The sequence below is a fragment of the Haemaphysalis longicornis genome, unplaced genomic scaffold (genome assembly GCF_048455015.1).
Source record: "Haemaphysalis longicornis isolate Haplotype H1 unplaced genomic scaffold, Haemaphysalis longicornis Haplotype H1 scaffold_2, whole genome shotgun sequence".
In the NCBI taxonomy this organism is placed as follows: Eukaryota; Metazoa; Arthropoda; class Arachnida; order Ixodida; family Ixodidae; genus Haemaphysalis; species Haemaphysalis longicornis.
Window position 1 is genome coordinate 178,899,849 of NW_027526295.1, and position 17,334 is coordinate 178,917,182.

The following is a 17,334-nucleotide window of genomic DNA, read 5'->3' on the forward strand; positions in this document are numbered from 1 at the left end:
TGCAGATGCATAGACACTTTGAATAAAACGTGATGGACAGGTGATTGAAACAATATCGTGGGGAAGGTCATTCCATTCTTTGGCGGTGCGGCAGAGAAAGGATGCAGAAAATGTTGAGGTGCCAGATGGGGGTCGTAAGACTTAGTGGACGGATTGTGCGGGGGGAAATGCATGCGGCGGGAGCGATGTAAAGTGATTGGTGGAGTGAGCTGTGGTACAACTTGTCGTAGGGTGACAAAGTAACAATTCTGCGGCGAAAGGAAAGACCTGACAGACTGGGTTCATTTTTAAGGGATGAAACACTGTCATCGTAAGAATAATAAGAAGAATGAATGAAGCGAGCGGCGCGATTTCGCACTGCTTCGATAGCGTTGATCAGATAAACTTGGTGAGGGCTCCAGATGGGTGATGCGTATTCAAGTTTGGACCGGATTAGCAACTGGTAGGCCTAAAGAAGCACGTAATCTGGTGAGTGACGTAGGTGATGTTTTAGAAATCCTAATGATCGGTTGACTGATGAGATGATATTAGTGATATGCGTTCGCCGGGAAAGATCAGGGGTTAATGTTACACCAAGGTACTTATAGGATACGGCGGTTTTGACTGGTACATCAGCAATTTCATGGGAAAACCGGAGTGGATTTTTTCGGCGGTGGAAGGAAACTAATTAGCATTTGTTAGGATTAAGGGCCATAAGCCATAGGTCACACTTAATACTTCATTAAGGTCATTCTGTAGTGCTACTTGATCAGATGTGTTAGTTATTTTGCGGTAGATAACACAATCATCTGCAAACCATGCGAAGGTTGCATGGTAAATTGTTAGGCAAGTCGTTAATGTAGATTAGGAACAAAAGCGGGCCAAGGACAGATCTCTGCGGCACTCCAGACCTAACAGGAAGCGAGTTTAATTTGACGTTGTTAACGAAAACAAACTGAGAGTGGTTCTAACTTCTAGGCTTAATGTACTCTTGCTAATCAATTATAAATAACTCTAATTAAACAGTTATTTACATGAAACGCAAAGTCTGTTTCCCTCATTGTAAGATTTAAACATTCAGCTTCACGCTGCAAAACAAATGATCTTTTTGGCTGCACTACATGCTTTGACGTACCTCTCAAAATTTTCTTATCGCTGCGATGCCACTCATGGCGCAGAAGTGGGGAATTATGGGAAAATTGTTATTTTGGAATCAGAATCGCATCATAATAGGGCCTGCACACCTTCTGCAGGCACCTGGCTCTGTTCAGGTACCAATGTTTCAGAGGAAAATTCCTGCAAACCAAGAGAAAAATGATACCTAAAAAGAGTTTTTCTTGGGAATTTTTCGGTCCCAACGACCCATGTGCCCCCTTACAGGTGTCAAGTAAAAACCTTGGATATATATGTACACTAGCAAGAGTAGAAAAAAAAGCTTGCCGGCACAGGCAGAATATGGAGTGGCGAAGCCTGCTCCACAAGGGCACATATTTTGTGTGTCCTTAATTCTGATTATATGGCAAAAGCCTTTTTGAGTGGAGGTGTTGCAAAAAAAAAGGGGGTGTGGGCCGAAAGTAATGCCCACTCCCACAGCTCGAGACATTTTATTCTGTGATACCAGAATCACCTTCCGTTTCTCCTCCTCCAACTCTTTGCACCTCCTTCAAAAATACTGCAAAAGCCCTTGTATAAAGTGAACCTGCATATAATATGAGGTGTAATTTGGGGATAACAAACACGAAAAAAAAAGAAACGTTTTCAGCAGCATATACCGTATTTACTCGCGTAATGATCTCACTTTTTTTTTCCAAGAATATGATGCAAAGCTAGGGGTGTGATCATTACGTGAGGTAAATTTTTCGGGAAAAAGTCTCAGCGCAGAAAATGCAAGTAGCAGGTCAGAATGTTTACGATAAGTCTCATGAACATAATAAACAGAACAAATAAAAACATAATAAAAACTCCACTGACCACCGAATGACCACCGAGTGATGCAAAATGCAGTGCTTTCATTACGGAACGCGCCGGAATTACGGAATTATGGAACGCACCGGAACGAGTTTGCTGTGAGGTGAGAACAGGTCGACCAATAAGTGGCTGCTGCTGTCACAATATGAGACATCAAGACACTGCTGCCGATGCAGCTAGCCGAGTGCGTTTTTTATGTTTTTGTGATTACATTAATTGCATTTAGTGAGAGTTTCTTCCGCACCAATAATGAACTCATGCACGCATGCCAATATCGCTAATATCATCAAGTCCGCGGCAGTAACGTAGCTATGTCCGCTTTGAAAGAGGAAGAAAGTAACGTAAGCAGGACCATCGTCGTCTAGACTTGGCACACAACGACGTATGGCTGTGGCAAGTTCAGGGTGCGATCATTGCGCGGGAAATAAAGAAAGTCATATTTTGACGACGAACTTCAGGGGTGCGATCATTACGCGAGTGCAATCATTATGCGAGTAAATACGGTAATGCAAGTAAGGAAAGCTCATAGAAAGCATTTGTTTGCATTGCACTGCAGTGCACGTTAGTCATCATCCGTGTCACTAGTGATGTCTTCAGAAGTCCCTTTGTCAGAGGATTGTTCCCTTATATGTAACTGGCAGGCAAAACCATTGCCTCATTCATCACATGGCAGGGCTGCATTCCTTCAAGCTGTGACGGGTAGGACAGGCTGTGACCTGTACTTTAACGTAACGTAGGTGGGCTATCAAGTCACCTGTGAGAAAGCCGCTCATGTTGACCTTAAGGGGGCAGTTGGGTCTTTGGGGCCAAAAAACGGTCAAAAAATGTGTTTCCTCAAAAATGGCATTTTTGGCCCCCACGGCCATTTTTCTATCAGTCTGTAAATTTCCTCATCAAGAGGCACCATATTTTGTTGTTATTATGTTATAATAGCATTTTAAAGTGCACTCTACAGCTCAGTTAGCGCAGAATTCTATGGTGAAACGGCACTTTTCTTGCAATGCAAAGCTAGCATTTCATCCTCAGATATCTTGGCACCCAGAGCAGGTACAACTTTAATTATTTTTGCTTGTGATATCGAAATGTGTGGAGAATACAATGTTGGAAACAAATTTTTCAAATGGAGGCTTTGGAAAGTTATTATTGTGTTCAATTGGCACCACCTGTGAGCCATTTCTGGCAGAGCGCGGGAGAAGCGAAGTTCCCTGTGTCGTAAAACGGCCAAAAATAGCTGAATCAAAAAGGTTCTTCCGATGTTGTATTCTTTAGTCATTTGTCTGCCTAGCCACGTGGTAATTGCCATTCTGTATGGAGTGGTTATTTTGTAACTGTGACCCAAAATAATGGCAATGAATCATTAATTAACTCAAAATATAATCAACTTACAAAAAATCTATAGGCAGATTTGAAATCAGCACAAAAAACTCTATAACACGGTGCAGTTTCATTAAAATTGGTTGGCAAATAAAAAAACTAGTAAACAGTATTTTGTTCACTAGTCTAAATGAGGCTCTACTCTAGTAACCCAACCCATTATGAGAGGCAGACTCTTCTGAGAAATTAAGGAGCTTTCAGAGGGGTGCCGTCATTTTTAAAGTGACCGCGAGGATGAAATACAAGTTTAGTTTATCAAAATGACTGCCTTGTCCCGATAACAACGATTCACATTTTATCGCAAACTTCCAACAAATGATCGTGAGGTTCGTGTAAACACATGAAGCAATGGCGACTCCCCAGCCACTTTCTGGCGACTTCTGTATGACGTTGCAGACACTTTTTGGTGTGATTGGCAGCTGCCGACCCGAGCCCCTCCAAGAAACGTGACTGGGTGACTGTAGTGGGGCGTCTAGTTCCGTTTGATCGAATCACTTGATTGGTAACACACAGTTGACTATGTCTCTACTTCTGGCCCATATTACGTTAGTGTAGCACGAAATTTGAAAAGGTTTTAATATGTTTTGCATTTCTGCGGTTAAAAACGTCTTGCGTGCCTGGAGTGAAGCTGAGTGAGTTACAAAAGGCCTGGTCTTTCAGAATGGGCAAAGTTGTATTTTGTCTTCGTGGCCCCTCTAAAACTCTGCTAGGCAAGTGGGTATAAATGCTCGGCATTTATAAAGTGGTAATAAGAGGGGTATAATGAGTGGTATTTATAAAGCGGTATGAAAACTGCAAGAGGGTATGATGCTCTCTGAGGGGACTAAATTTCTGTGAGTAGCAGATGTTTTTACCCCTGACAAAATGTAGATTGTGCTTCCTTCCCATGCTTGCTTTGGACCATACATATGCAGCAATATCATATTTGCTGTTCTTACTCCTCCTCAAACTTCAATATGAAAGGGTCTTCATCAATTCTCTCGACAGGCAAGACAAGCACCGAACGTCGCTGCAACTGCCTTAAAACTGTAACTTTTAATTGTTGGCGTTTTTTTCTTTTTTTTTGTGTGTCTGGCACGTACCAAGCGCTTTGCAAAAAAAAAAAAAGGGGGGGGCAAAGTTACGAAATGTGCGTGTCCGTTTTCTTTCCAGGACGGTCGGCTGTGCCTACGGTACAAGGACTTGACGGACCACTTTGAGCAGGTGGCACGGTCGGTCATTGACCAGGAGTGCTCGCGGGAGACCTTTCCCCTCACCATGGCTGTGAATGCCTTCCGGGTGTTCCTCGATGAGTTCCGCAACCTGTACCGGTCCGAGAACAAGCCCAAGAGCAAGGTGGGCTGGGCCACAGGGATGCCTAACTGTGACACCACGGTGGGCTGCTGTGTGGCTGCTGGATTTGATAGCATATCTGTTCTAAACGTTTACCCTTTCCTTTCTTTCTTCACAGGGAAAGAAGAGGAAACGGAAGAAGAAGGCGTCTCAGCTAATTGTGAGTTCATAATCTTCTTTAATGAATGCTAAAGGATGCTAGCTGCGGTCTGTGGTACCTGGTAAATGATTTGGGGACAAAATTAAGGCAGCACTTTTCTGACAGTGCAGCCTCTTCATGCGTTTACCTTCGTGCATTCGTGCATTTGTCTGGTACTAAGCTGGGGAGAGCCCACCATTAGTGTTCTTTTCGAGGACATCACTGGGGTAAGTTTTATAGACTCTAGCGCCACAAATGTCATGTCTGTAAAAAAATGGAGACAAAAAACCGACAACCAATAGACTATACAACATTGTTCCGGCTTGATTCTCGCTGAAGCTCACAAATACTAAAAGAACATTCTATAAAGGGCAAGTGCAGAACAGAAAAAGGCTTTTGGATTTCACTAGCCCCCCCCCCCCCCCAATTCCATTCCCCCCCTTTTTTTTCCCTACTGGATGGTCACTGAAGCATACCTGAAAAATAGCAGATTTCAGCTTTTGTACTGAAGTTGAAAAATATTCTTACAGTTCTACTTAGTGTGCAGCTGGAGGTTTGAACACTAAACAAAGAAAGGCATACATCACTTTTAAAATCAGAAGCACAAGATGAGAGTGGGGTTATTCCCATATTGAAAGCTTGTATTTCGCAAGGATTCGTGCCTCCTTTATGCTCAACAAAAGAAATTTTTCCCGTCCTGTTTCCATTAGTTTGAACTTTGTCTAATTTGAAGGAAGCGTTCTTGCAGCTCCCTTCAAATGAGAATTAACGAGGTTTTACTGTACCTGGCTTCCTCTTTGCCTGTGAGGCCAAAGGTACCGATACACTGCCTTTCCTTGTGCGTGTGCGTGCAGGAGCACTGCGGTCACATGTTTGCCCTGGTGGTGATCAACATTCCGACAGCGTGCGAAGTGTGCAGCAACTCCCTGTGGCTCACCGAGAGGGGTCTCGTATGCCAAGGTGGGTGCCCATGCGGCGCTCCTTCCTTGCTGCACTGTTGCTGTTTGCGCACACTGTATCGAGCATTGTTGCAGGGGTAGAGGGGACCTTCTCATTAGCTCTGTAAATCCCATTTGATGCTGCCCTGGCATTGGGGATAATGATCTCGAGGCCTTTACGTCAACCGTTGCATGGATTAGATGGCTGGCACACTTCGTTTTTTGCACTGCTTGATGCGGACTGGTGTAATTGAGCTCGCACATTTGCTACTCTCTTTCAGGTTGCAAGCTGACTTGTCACAAAAAATGCTACCAGAAAGTCAGTTCTTCCTGCAGGGATGTCAACATACTCCAGGTAAGCACAATATTGCGTTTCGCATTTCGGATGGAACTCCTTACGCTTCCAGAGAAAGATTCCGAGCCGTTGTATTTTCCGAGTTCCAAGGTGTCGAGGCAGTCTAGAGTTTGACCAATTCACAGCTTGCCCACACGGATGTAACACGTTGATGGCCGCCCTCCTCTCCTCGTGCCCCTTGTTGCAGGGCCGCAAGGTGTTTGGCGTTCCGCTGGACCGGCTGGTGGGCGACGAGGTGCGCATCCCCGTGGTGGTGGAGCGGCTCATCACCACCATCGAGCTGAAGGGCCTCTACGTCGAGGGCATCTACCGCAAGTCTGGCATCGCCTCCCGCGTCACCCAGCTCAAGCAGGACATGGACGACGGTAAGGGGGGCAACGAAGAAAACAGCCCTCTGTCGGGTGGAGGACAGCTAAGCTGATGAGTGCTTTATTTTCACAATGCAGATCCCGAAGGGGTGGACCTGGACAGCTACCCCATCCACGTGCTGACAGCAACGCTCAAGGCATTCTTCCGGGACATGCCCGAGCCCCTCATGACCTTCGAGCTCTATGACAGCTTCCTTTTGGCCACAAGTGAGTCCCGCGCACGGACTACCCCAGGCGCATCTTTAGTGAACACAAATTACTACTGTCATTTGGCTGGGGAGGAAAAATCCACTTCTTACACGAGTGATTCTTCCTTTCCTCTGCGAAGATTTCCAAGACCCTGATGAAAGAGTGCAAGCTATCTTCATGGAGACCAAGAAGCTGCCATCGGCCCACTACGACTTATTTGAGAGGCTGGCGTTCCACCTTGCCAGGTAACCTTGGGTCCCTCTTTACCCCACACTTTACCCCAAGTTTCATGAAAGGGCATTCTAACTCAAAAGCACGTTTACTTGCAGTATTTTCATCCCCATTCCTCTGTTTTTTTGAAATGGCAGGAAATTGGGTGTTGAGGGCACATTAACCCCCTTCTCCCCGCCCTACCCTTTTTGAGCACATTTGCTCTGCTTTGTCGCTGCAATAAAATTCTGTGGCTTCCAACAGTACCGCGATGGCCGTGATTTGAGTGGGAGAAAGAGAACAACTGAACGAGACACATTGAAATCTGAATGGTTTATTTAATTAACGTACATTAATCTGCCACTGTACCTCATAGCTAGGTGGAGCTTGAACATATTAGTTCCCCTTCATCTGTTTTTTTGGTATCAGCTGTTAGCTAGAAGTTGCTTGGGATGGCGGCCAATGAACCTGTACCAAATGCAAAGAGAGTGACTTCCTCCGTTTTCCGAATTGTGTGCAAGGCATGAGGGATAGCCCATCATAACCTGCACGAGTTCGTAGCTAATCAGGCGCACTCGTCTCAGAATCAGGCAGTGATGGCTCGTCAAGTGTAAGTGTTAAACTATCAGCATGCGCATGTTGCGTCTGCAGTACACGTAAAGATAATGGGAGCGTGATTGCCTCCTTGCCTCAGAATCGAGGTGAGCTCTGCCAAAGATCGCCCGCTCGCGATTGTGCATTTGTGTAAACACCCATCCAAAGCGAATATCTATCCCAGTAGTTTTAGTGAAAGGTAGAAATTAGTTCAGTTGATGTCCTGCAGTGTCTGCTATGGAAAACCAACTGTGAACTCTTCTTCTGTTAGCAAAATTAAAGCACCGTGCAAGTTCCGCGAGACTGACTGAGTGAAGCATTGGGTCTTATTCCTCTGTTACTCTTATAGTGTGCGTGATTTGCAGCAGGTTCTTCAAAGCTTCCGTCTTTTGAGGTCAACTCTATGAAAGCCGAAGTCGGTTCTACGAGAGCCGAAGTGTGTCTGAGAACCGAATTCGGCTCTCAGCTGACCCCACTGCCACAAGAAATGTTTGCATTGGTTTGGTTTCTGCTTCCCAAAATTGCCAGTGACACTGTAAGCGTCATCCACTTGGGCAGTTACTTCTTGGAGCAGAGAGCAACATGGCCTTTGTGTGAATAAGTTATTTCCAGTACTGTCGAAACTATGTTGATGTGTAACATAGTGTGCAATATTGGGTTGCACAGTTTCGTACAGCTGGTGCTGGTGATTGTAACACTAGAAGGAATTGCCCCCCCCTAGATTTCACGTCATCCCTACCTAAAGTCACCCTTCATTCTGATTAGCCAGTGGTATGAGTCAGGCCTGGCAGAGTGGCACCTGGCCCTGAGTGAGCCTCAGTGTGTGCGTGTACCCCCGTGCGTGCAGGGTGGCCCAGCACCAGGAGTTCAACCGCATGTCGCCCGAGTCGCTGGCCATCGTCTTTGCCCCCTGCATCCTGCGGACCAACAAGCGGCTCCAGGCACAGGACACGCTCGACTGCGTCAACAAGCAGACCATGTGAGGAGGGGAAAAGGGGGAAACGGGGGAGGGAATAGGGTAAGAGGGGGGCAAGGGAACGTGGTAACCAGTTTAGGTCTATTTGCCTGTCTAAGAAAAAAAGGAAGAAAACACTCTGTTACTATTTCAGCCCCTTCATCTCATTTAAAGACGGTGCCCGGAAGTCGGTGTTTCGGGATGAAAAAAAAAAAGAAATAAAAGCAATGACTCATTGAATTTGACAAGGATGTCAAAGTGACACTGTCTGTAGAACAAAATTCGTTTTCATGGGACTCATGTAACACATTTTATTGGGATTTGTGTGTGGCATGCCACAAGGGAGCAGAGTTCAAGAGGTGCAGGATAGCACAGGAACCCGCCGCGGTGGCTCAGTGGCTAAGGCGTTGCGCTGCTGAGCACGAGGTCGCGGGTTCGATTCCCTGCCGCGGCGGCCGCTTTTCTGATGGAGGCGAAAAGCAAAAACGCCCGTGTGTACGAGATTTCGGCGCACGATAAAGATCCCCAGGTGGTCAAAATTAATCCGGAGCCCTCCACTCCGGCGCGCCTCATCGCCTGCGTTGCGTCGGCGCGTTAAAACGACACAATCAATCAGGATAGCACAGGAGGAATGTCATTGAACTGGTAAAAGCAAAGAGGTTCCACCGTACCTTATTACTTCGTAGTTTGGTTATTGTGAGCAAGGGCTTCGCTAGCATCCCACTGCTGAGCCCAACAAAAGTGTCTCAAAGCAATGTCGGCTCACATTGCTGCGACATGCTGCCTGCTTTGCGAAGCCTCCTTCAGCGTTTGATCAAATGCCGTGCATTTTTTTTTTCCATTGAGATGGATTTTGTTAGAACCACATTGTTCTGTGTACAGCTAAATCATCACAAGGGCATTAATTTCAACGTTCCTGTTGTTCTTGTAAATTCAGAGTGAGGCCGAAAAAAGCTATCTTAAAGAAACGTTTTTTTCTCTTAATTTTACTTGAAGCAACCTTTGCTAGAATCAGAAGTTCACGGCAAGGTTTGCAAAGCTCCTTTATTACAGGAGCCTTTGCAGAGTCCATTGATTTCCAAACGTTTAGTATCACACATTTGTTATGTCTTTTTCCCTTAGCTGTGTCCGGTGCATCATACAAGAACAGCTGAAGAAAGTGCAGAACACCCTGGCGGACATTGACACACTGGACACAGCAGTCAGCACTGTTGTCACTCGGCTCAGCTCCCTGCGTTCCTCAAGGGTGAGCATGGCGTCTTGAAATACCGAGCCTGGGGACATGGGCTCGACTTCCAGGGGCGGCAGAGGCCCCGTACAAGATTTCTGTGCGTGCTAAAAACATTCAGGTGGTCTGAATCAATATGTTGTCCTCACACCATGTCGCACCTTTATCGTTCAAATTAAACAGCCAAAAATGTGAACTCGTTTTTTTCCCCCCCAGAGTGCTACCGCAATCCACCAGCGCTGGCAGCTTTATAAGAGGCGACAGAGGAAGTTGGGGGGAGGGGGAAGTAGTCTTGAAACGCATCACAGAAATCATTCAGTAAAGTTCCAGGCGAAGCTCCTCACTCAGTTGTAGTATTTTCAGCTGATGGCTGTTACCAGTTTGGTAACTAATCGAGAATCTATTGCCACAATTGTGTTCAAGTCTGTGTCACTTAGCGGGTACACTGGGAGCATCAGAGCATCTGTTTGAAACCGGAGGATAAAGCGCGTGCGTGCAAGCAGCATTGTCAGTGACATCTTGTGGGGCCTGAAAGAGGCCCAATGTTGAGTTTGGTGTTTACCCCCCTGGGAATGGACGATAATCTGTGGGCAGTGCCTCATGAATGAAAAGAGCCGCGTCGACAAAACTTCATTGGCCAAAAAACCGAAGCTTGTCCTGCATTTGGTACTCACACCGAAGAACATCATTTCACGGCATGCAAAGCTTCCAGGGGCCATCAGACTGTGTTTTCCCTGCTGTGATCACCATCGCTACGTAGTTGTTATATTCCTTATAATTGAGTGTACACTCTATAAAAGAGTTTGAGAGAGAGTTCTTGTTAAAAACAAGCATGAGGCTGTCGTAATTAGAAAGGTAGCACTCATCTTCTCGAGCCCTCTCAGGGAATAGGCCTTAGAGGAGGAGTGTTGTTGTGCGGAAATGAGTGGAGGATGACGGTGCCTGTGGTGGTGTGGTTTGCAGCTGTCGCTGGCCCTGGAGCCCAACGGCAGCCAGCTTCCGCCGCCCATCAGCTGCAGGGATGAGGAGGAGGAAGAGGCTCTGCTCACCCAGCAGATCGAGAGCCTGGAGAAGGAAAAGTGCGTGTGCCTCTCTCTTTGTCACGTAGCCTGCTACTGAATTTCAGCTTGGCAAAGTTTGCAGTGCTGCGTGATGTTCATTTTATCCCTGTCTGAGGTAAACTGTACTATTTCCAACGTCTTTTTGTTTGCTGATAATTTTTTGATTGTTTATTCAGCTGTGCATTTTCTCTTTCGTACTAAGCTAAATCCATTCAGAAAAAGGGAGTGCAGAATGTGTACAAGAAGGCTTTATTTCTCTCTTCTTCTTCTTCTGCGTTTTTTTTTAGGAGTTTTGTTAGAAGAAAGTGATGTGCATTTGTCATGCATGCGAATTGCGGAGTGTGTCCTCCGTGTCTTCGATGGTGCTAAGGTGTTTGAATAATTTTCAGCAGTATTTCGCTGTCTTGTGTTTGCTCATGCTGCATGTCTAGTTGATTCCCTCACTTACAGAATCCGCCTTAGTGATAGCTCAGTGGCAAATGCATTGTGCTTCTGGCCACGAGAGACGAATCTTATGGAGGTAAAAAACGAAGGCCCATTTGTGTGAAATCTCCGCCCAAGTTCAAGACTGCCAGGTGGCCTGAATAAACATGTAGCCCAGGCATAGTAGCTTTGGTGCATTACACCCCATTTGGAATTTTTGAAACCGTCAGATGACCACACGTACAATGTGATGCACCTGTCAAAAGACGTGTGTGCCTGCCAAGATGTTTTCTCCATCATGCAACAAAACAGCCAGTCTGGAAACATGCTGGAGTTGAAGAACAGGAAGCCTACGCACTTAGTATTAGGTGTTAAGAATGATGACCAGAGCTAGGGGGTGTGTGCATGTAAATAAAAAAAAAAGGTTGCTGTTCTGCCTTCAACCATGAGGGATATCTCGCCACTTCCTTCTAATATTTTCGCCATGAAGTTTTATTTAGTTTGTCAATAGAGCACACATTGTAGCCAAGGTGTGGATTTAAGTGCTTTAGACTGCAAATATGGATTTGAAATTGTGATGTGCTGCTTTTGAGGTACATTTCCATTAACAAGAGTTTCACATGCTTGTTTGTATGTGGTCTTGTGTGTGTGTGTGTGTGTGCAGGGCACTGCTGACCACGGTGCTTCCGACATTGGCCCTGAGCGGCTCGGATGACGATTTGCTTAGCACGGACATGGACAGTGCTGCAGGAAGCCTGGATGATGTGCGGCCCTACGACGATGCCAGTGCGTGTGAGTTTCTCAAGGGGGCGATTTTCGTGTGCTGCTAAGGCCCCCGGCCACTTGCTTTGTGATGCCTGACAACTTGCGCAGCTCTAGTTGTGTGCGTCGGAAAAGGACTGGAGTTAGAGCTACTGCAAAGCATAGCTGACATTGCAACTAGTGGGTGTTCTGTATCCTGCATGGTGTTTCTTTCTAAGCCACTTGATTGCTCTAGAAGACTGCCTTCTTTGTTGAAATGAGTGGCATTGCGTACTGTTCATAGCAAACCGAATGGTGACCAAGTGCCATTTGGTATGATGGACTAATTACATATACTTTTCCGTACTTGCAATGCGAGTGCAATTTGAGTGCACTCTTTAATGAAAAGGAATTCTGCAAGAAATTGTCAATGCAACGGTGGTATTTTGTTTCTTGCATTGCTTGGAGAGTCCAGTTTTCTGCTGTACTATATTAGCATTGCCCCTAACGGCGTTGGCCCCGTCCCCTTTTCGTTCTCTGCAGGTGCAATGGCCCAAGCAGACCAGCGGCACCACCCCAAGACGCGGGTGTCAACACCGCTGCGGCGACTGCAGCCGCCGCGTTACCCACCTGGCACAGGCGGCACCGGCCCGGGCCTCTCTGCTTCGGCCTCCGACACCAGCGTAGTCTCGCTCTACAAACCCACCGAAGTCGATGACGAGGCCATCATGGTGTGACCGTGGGATGGTCGGGCTGACAGGAGCCTCGACGAACTGTCTGTCGTGTACACCCACTGTGGCCATTTCTTCCCCCCCCCCCCCCCCTTTTTTTGTGTGTGTTGCAGGGACGGCTAGTGGTTATTTCTGCCTCCAGCAGCAAGCATCGCCCCCTCTTAGTAGGAACAAGGTTGGACCAGAAAGGTTTGGCGATTGTTGCAGCCACTGAGGGGTGGTAAGACAGTGTGGGAGGTTGCCACCTACTGTATTGGTGAGGTGGCACTTTGGGACCCGCGTTGAGTGGCCCACTTCAAAGTTATTATTTTTTTAGGTGCATTCGCAGACTTGCACATGTGTGTGCGGGGGGCGGGGTTTCCCAGCGGCACTTTTTGTTCTGAGTGTGCGGCAAGCACATTTTGCTGAAGTGACTGTGGTTGCTTGGCGTCTTCTGTGACAGCGGCTTCAGAAGCGCTGTTGCGAGAGCTGGGGTGGGCTTGTCGGGAGGGAAATGAGTCCTGATGTGGGTGGGGCTGACGTGCCTACTGTCCGAGCGAGTTGCAGCCCTGCTAGCTCGATATTCAGCCTGCATGAACAAGTTTGTGTTTTGTGTCTGCTGCAGGGCGTGAGAGGTAGTGGCATGCCGAAACTGCTGAGAGGCAGAAAACGAAGAGGCACGAGGTTTTGTGCAACTTAATTTTCGGTCCAAGATGTCGGTGTGACGATCTTATTTTGTCGGATTGATGATCACGCATTCTGTGAAGCTTATCGCCATTTTGTAAATTGTGCCCTCTCGTTTGTTTTACCAAGTATGCATTTTTTTAGAGCTTACGTCAGCCCAAAAGGGACTTCCACATTCTTCATTCCTTTTTTTCCCCCTTTTTTTTTTTACTATTTGTGACGACATGTTCGTCATTTGAGAGCCAGCCGATTCTAATGCTCCTTTCCTTTATCGTTGATGTTGTGAACTTTTGTATCAACTCTAATCCTGTTTTAGAAATTCTCCTTGTCTTTTTGTTTTCAGTAGGAGTAGTGTGCAGGAGCGTCTCCATAAACGTTGTTTTACTGCTAATAGGTATGCGTTCGCATTACATCGGTGGTCTCCTGTTGGAAATCTCAGTTGCACAGAAGTAATGCTCCCTGTCTCTTCATCCTTGTTTTGGCATCCCCTTGGCATTAACATTCATCAAACAGCTACTTTACCCATTTAGCCTTTAGAAGACTGTTTAGCTTCAGGATGCTTGGCCAGATTTACGTTTGCACCGGGAATCTGAAAAGAGAGAGAGAGAGAGAGGCATCCGTTCTTAAAAAATTTCTTCTTAACAATGCCAGTAAGGCCCTCGGTGTGACGAAATAACTGTCTAGCTAATGCAGCCAATGTGTCAGTAGACTGTAGGAACGGTAGGTGTGTGTGCCCTCGTTTCTGCTCGTTGTACTGGCTGCTCAAGAGGACAAGTCTTCCCACTGTAGCGTGTTGTACCGAGGGGTTGCTTTGCTGGCTAGCGGCCTGGCAACAAGCCACCTTATTGTAGCCAACGCAGACCGCCCACTGCTTTTGCATTGCTGTCATATCCCGAGCGCTGGTGTGTGCTTCTTGTGTTGCGGGTCCATGACGCGCACGAGTTGGTGTTTCATTTCTGGGCTTGCGTCGCAAAGTATTACATTCTGTGACTGCCACCGATACCTTCCCCTCTTTCCTTATGCCCGAACACGCGTGGAACAAACCGGCCTCACACACAACGTTTCATCTAGTCAGTGACACCAACATGAAACAAGGTGGTGACAGACAAGTTTCAGTATGATGCCCGGCCGCCTGAAATCGGTGTTCTCTCTGATTGGTCCACCAACATTGTATTTTTCTTACGCATATACACTGTTTTTTAAACACTTTTATCGTTTGATGCTTTTAAACTCTTGCATTGCCCTCCTCTTTTTTTCTTTGCCTGCTGGTGGCGGGTTTTCTCCTTGCAGCGATGCCGACTGCAAGGAGGGGAGGAGTTTTCACTGCCCGTTGTTCATTCTCACTTCTTTATTGTGCATTGCAAAAACCGTACGATGGCCTTGCTGTGGTTTTCTTCCATTTACCTGTTGTGCTTGTCGTCCACGTTTTATCTGCTTGGGAGAGAAGGCGGAGCTGTCCGCATTGCCAAGAATGCTTCCCCCTTCTTCTCCGGAAAGTATTTCTGCGATGTCCATTCCAAAAAGGTGTTCGTCCAGTTATTATCCATCTGCTGCGGCTGTGTTCCCTCCCTTCTATGTGGCCATTGCTTCGCACACGTATCACTGTTACTGATCACAAGTTGCCGATACCCCTGTGAAAGATGCCAAACATGCAACGGAACTCCATCGTCGGGCTGTGACCGACTCTTCTTGGAGTTACAAAAGCACATTCTGAAAGCAGGAGGGGGTCACGCACATCTTTTAAATATTCCCCCCTCCCCCCCCAACCCTATTTTTTTTTGTGCCTTAAAAACGGCATTCATGCAACTGCTTATCTTCTCTTGTTTGAGTATTTAACTACGTTCATGTACTCACAGGTGTCAAACGGCGCATTCTACTCGGCCGCACTGGGGCGGTTTCTCTGCTACACTTGTGGCAACCGTGCACTGTTACATTGCACCGCTGTATTGCAGCCTGGTAGCGGGCATGCGCCCAGTTGCGTCCGGTCGAACCTGCCGAAAGTGTCAAAAAACAAAAAAAAAAAAAGTGGAGAAATGACTACTCTATTTATGCCAGTGTTGTCTGTTCAATGTTGGGTGTGCGAGTGCTGTGGCTTGTACAGATCGAAGTGCCTTGATCTATTCCATTGCCCCCACCATTTGTTTTATGCCCTTCCCACCCCCTCTTTGTTTTTTATTCCCCCCCCCCCCCCCCCCTTCCTTTCATACAGAGAGGAGGCGTTTTTCTTCTCTGTGCTTCACGTGGCACTGTGACTTTGTGCAATTGGCATAATGTGCGGCCAGATTTTTGAGACCAAGTGGGTGCAAGGCGGGCAGTTGCATTACACACATTGTTGGAGTTATTCTGCTGGCTTACTCATGGTGTTGTACATTAAAGTGTGACCTTGTAAATTTATTACGCTCAAGATTTTTGTACAAGAGAAATTTCCTGTGAGTGTTTTTATTCTTATTTCTGAAAATTAAACATAAAAAAAGAAGCTGCGTTGTCACTGCTTTAACCAGAGCTTGAGCACTTGTGTGTTAGGTGTAATTTGTAGTTTTTATTATAGTCTCAATATTCTAATTACGCGTTACCTAGGTAATCTGTGCATAAGCCTGTTCCATAGCCCAGGAGGGGTTTGAATTAAATGCGCAGTAAGTTTGGACAGTTACATGCAGTAAAGCTAAAAAAAAAAAAGCACTCATTCGTAATACTTGCCGGGGTGCCTCAGTGGCTAAAGTATTGCGTGGCCGAGCACGAGTACACAAGTTCGATGCCGGCCATAGTGGCTGTTTTTCCGATGGAGGTGAAAAAAATTGAGAACCATTCTACCAGTGATTGTGGAGGCAGCGCAAAAGCCCTATATTGGGCACATGCGTCCAACATCAGCAAGCAGGGGCAGCCGGGCGATTTGGAAGAAAAAGAAAATGGGAGAGAAAAAGAAGAGCAGTTGACGCCAGGCGAGCCACTCTGCATGCCCGAAGTACCTTGGTGTTGCCTAGCTACTTTCTTGCTGGCGTAGCATTCTTTCACGCAAGAGGCTTCAGAGTCATGACTTTAGAGTTGCATTTTTTTTTTTTAAATCAAAAGCAGGACATCTGGTGCTCTCGCACTATATACAAAAGTGCCAGTATGCACAGAATTCAGTGTGTGTTGAAGATTCCCTTGTGCTCTAAATTAATCCATAACCCTTCATTGCACAAGCGCAATAATCTAACCCTTTCGCTGTCACTGGCGTACTGGTACGTTTTCACATTTCTCCTCCGCAGTGTCACTGACGTACCGGTACGTTTTCCGTTGTGCGTTAAAAAATTCGCACCATAGCGCAAAGCTCGCCTGGACGATTCGCGCCATCTGTCAAATATTTCTAGTAGCTTGTATTTTCACTCGCAAGCTCTCTTAAACAATATATTGAAGAGTACAGAGCAACCAAGCCCACTCTTCGTTGCTAGGGGGCTACCTCTCGTGGCCTTTGTTGCTTGGAGCATGGTCGCCCCGCGTGCCGTACTCTCGGGATGAGTGACCATGCGGCACGCGGTTGTTGCGGCACGCAGGTGCAAGGGTTGTAGTGCCATCTGCAGCGGGTTTCTGTTTTTTTTGTTGTTCTGTTCCTGCATCTGCTACGGCGCGCCAGGTTAGCCCAACGTGCCGTTGCCTCTCCAAAAGACCGAAACATGACTCAATCGCGGCTTTCGCTCGCTCGCCGCACCTTCACTTGCCGCTGTCAGCAACAAATGAGGTTGTTGTATCAATGTTGTATATACCTTTTTATCTCTATCAGGCATCATGATTTCGCACCGAGTCATTTCTGTGCGTTGTGCGGGCTGCTGAAAGTGCTCCCTCCATGAGTGCGGTTACTTTCAAATGGCTGACCGTGCGGTACCTTCGGCTGCGGACCGGAGCGATGGTTCTTCCGATTCCAATCCGAATGCAAGCCGAGCTCGGATTTACAGTCTGAGAGTTTCTCATCCGAGGAAAGGGCGCAATTTCCACAGTGTCAGATTCTGATGTTGAAACGGTGGTGTCGTTGACCTAGAAGCGTGCACGGCAAACTGAAAATATCTAGAAGAAAGGCTGTTTCTCACCTACGCTCTTAACTTTCGACGC

General features: G+C 46.7%; 1 protein-coding gene across 3 annotated transcripts in view; it reads left to right on the plus strand.

The window, feature by feature from the left end:
- LOC144169562 (unconventional myosin-IXb-like) overlaps nucleotides 1-15,740 on the plus strand; it is an 80,667-nt gene extending 64,927 nt beyond the window's left edge. For 2 of the 3 annotated variants that reach the window (XM_077698792.1, XM_077698793.1), the window contains exons 32-43: nucleotides 4,474-4,656; nucleotides 4,772-4,813; nucleotides 5,647-5,752; nucleotides 6,012-6,085; nucleotides 6,273-6,450; nucleotides 6,532-6,660; nucleotides 6,782-6,887; nucleotides 8,294-8,425; nucleotides 9,524-9,647; nucleotides 10,593-10,708; nucleotides 11,778-11,905; nucleotides 12,398-15,740. In XM_077698792.1, coding sequence (XP_077554918.1) covers nucleotides 4,474-4,656; nucleotides 4,772-4,813; nucleotides 5,647-5,752; nucleotides 6,012-6,085; nucleotides 6,273-6,450; nucleotides 6,532-6,660; nucleotides 6,782-6,887; nucleotides 8,294-8,425; nucleotides 9,524-9,647; nucleotides 10,593-10,708; nucleotides 11,778-11,905; nucleotides 12,398-12,591 — 1,512 coding nt within the window. In that variant the 3' untranslated portion in view covers nucleotides 12,592-15,740. The remainder of the gene's footprint in view (nucleotides 1-4,473; nucleotides 4,657-4,771; nucleotides 4,814-5,646; nucleotides 5,753-6,011; nucleotides 6,086-6,272; nucleotides 6,451-6,531; nucleotides 6,661-6,781; nucleotides 6,888-8,293; nucleotides 8,426-9,523; nucleotides 9,648-10,592; nucleotides 10,709-11,777; nucleotides 11,906-12,397) is intronic. The other variant, XM_077698794.1, reaches the window with a different exon arrangement.
- The last annotated feature ends 1,594 nt before the right edge of the window (nucleotides 15,741-17,334 follow it).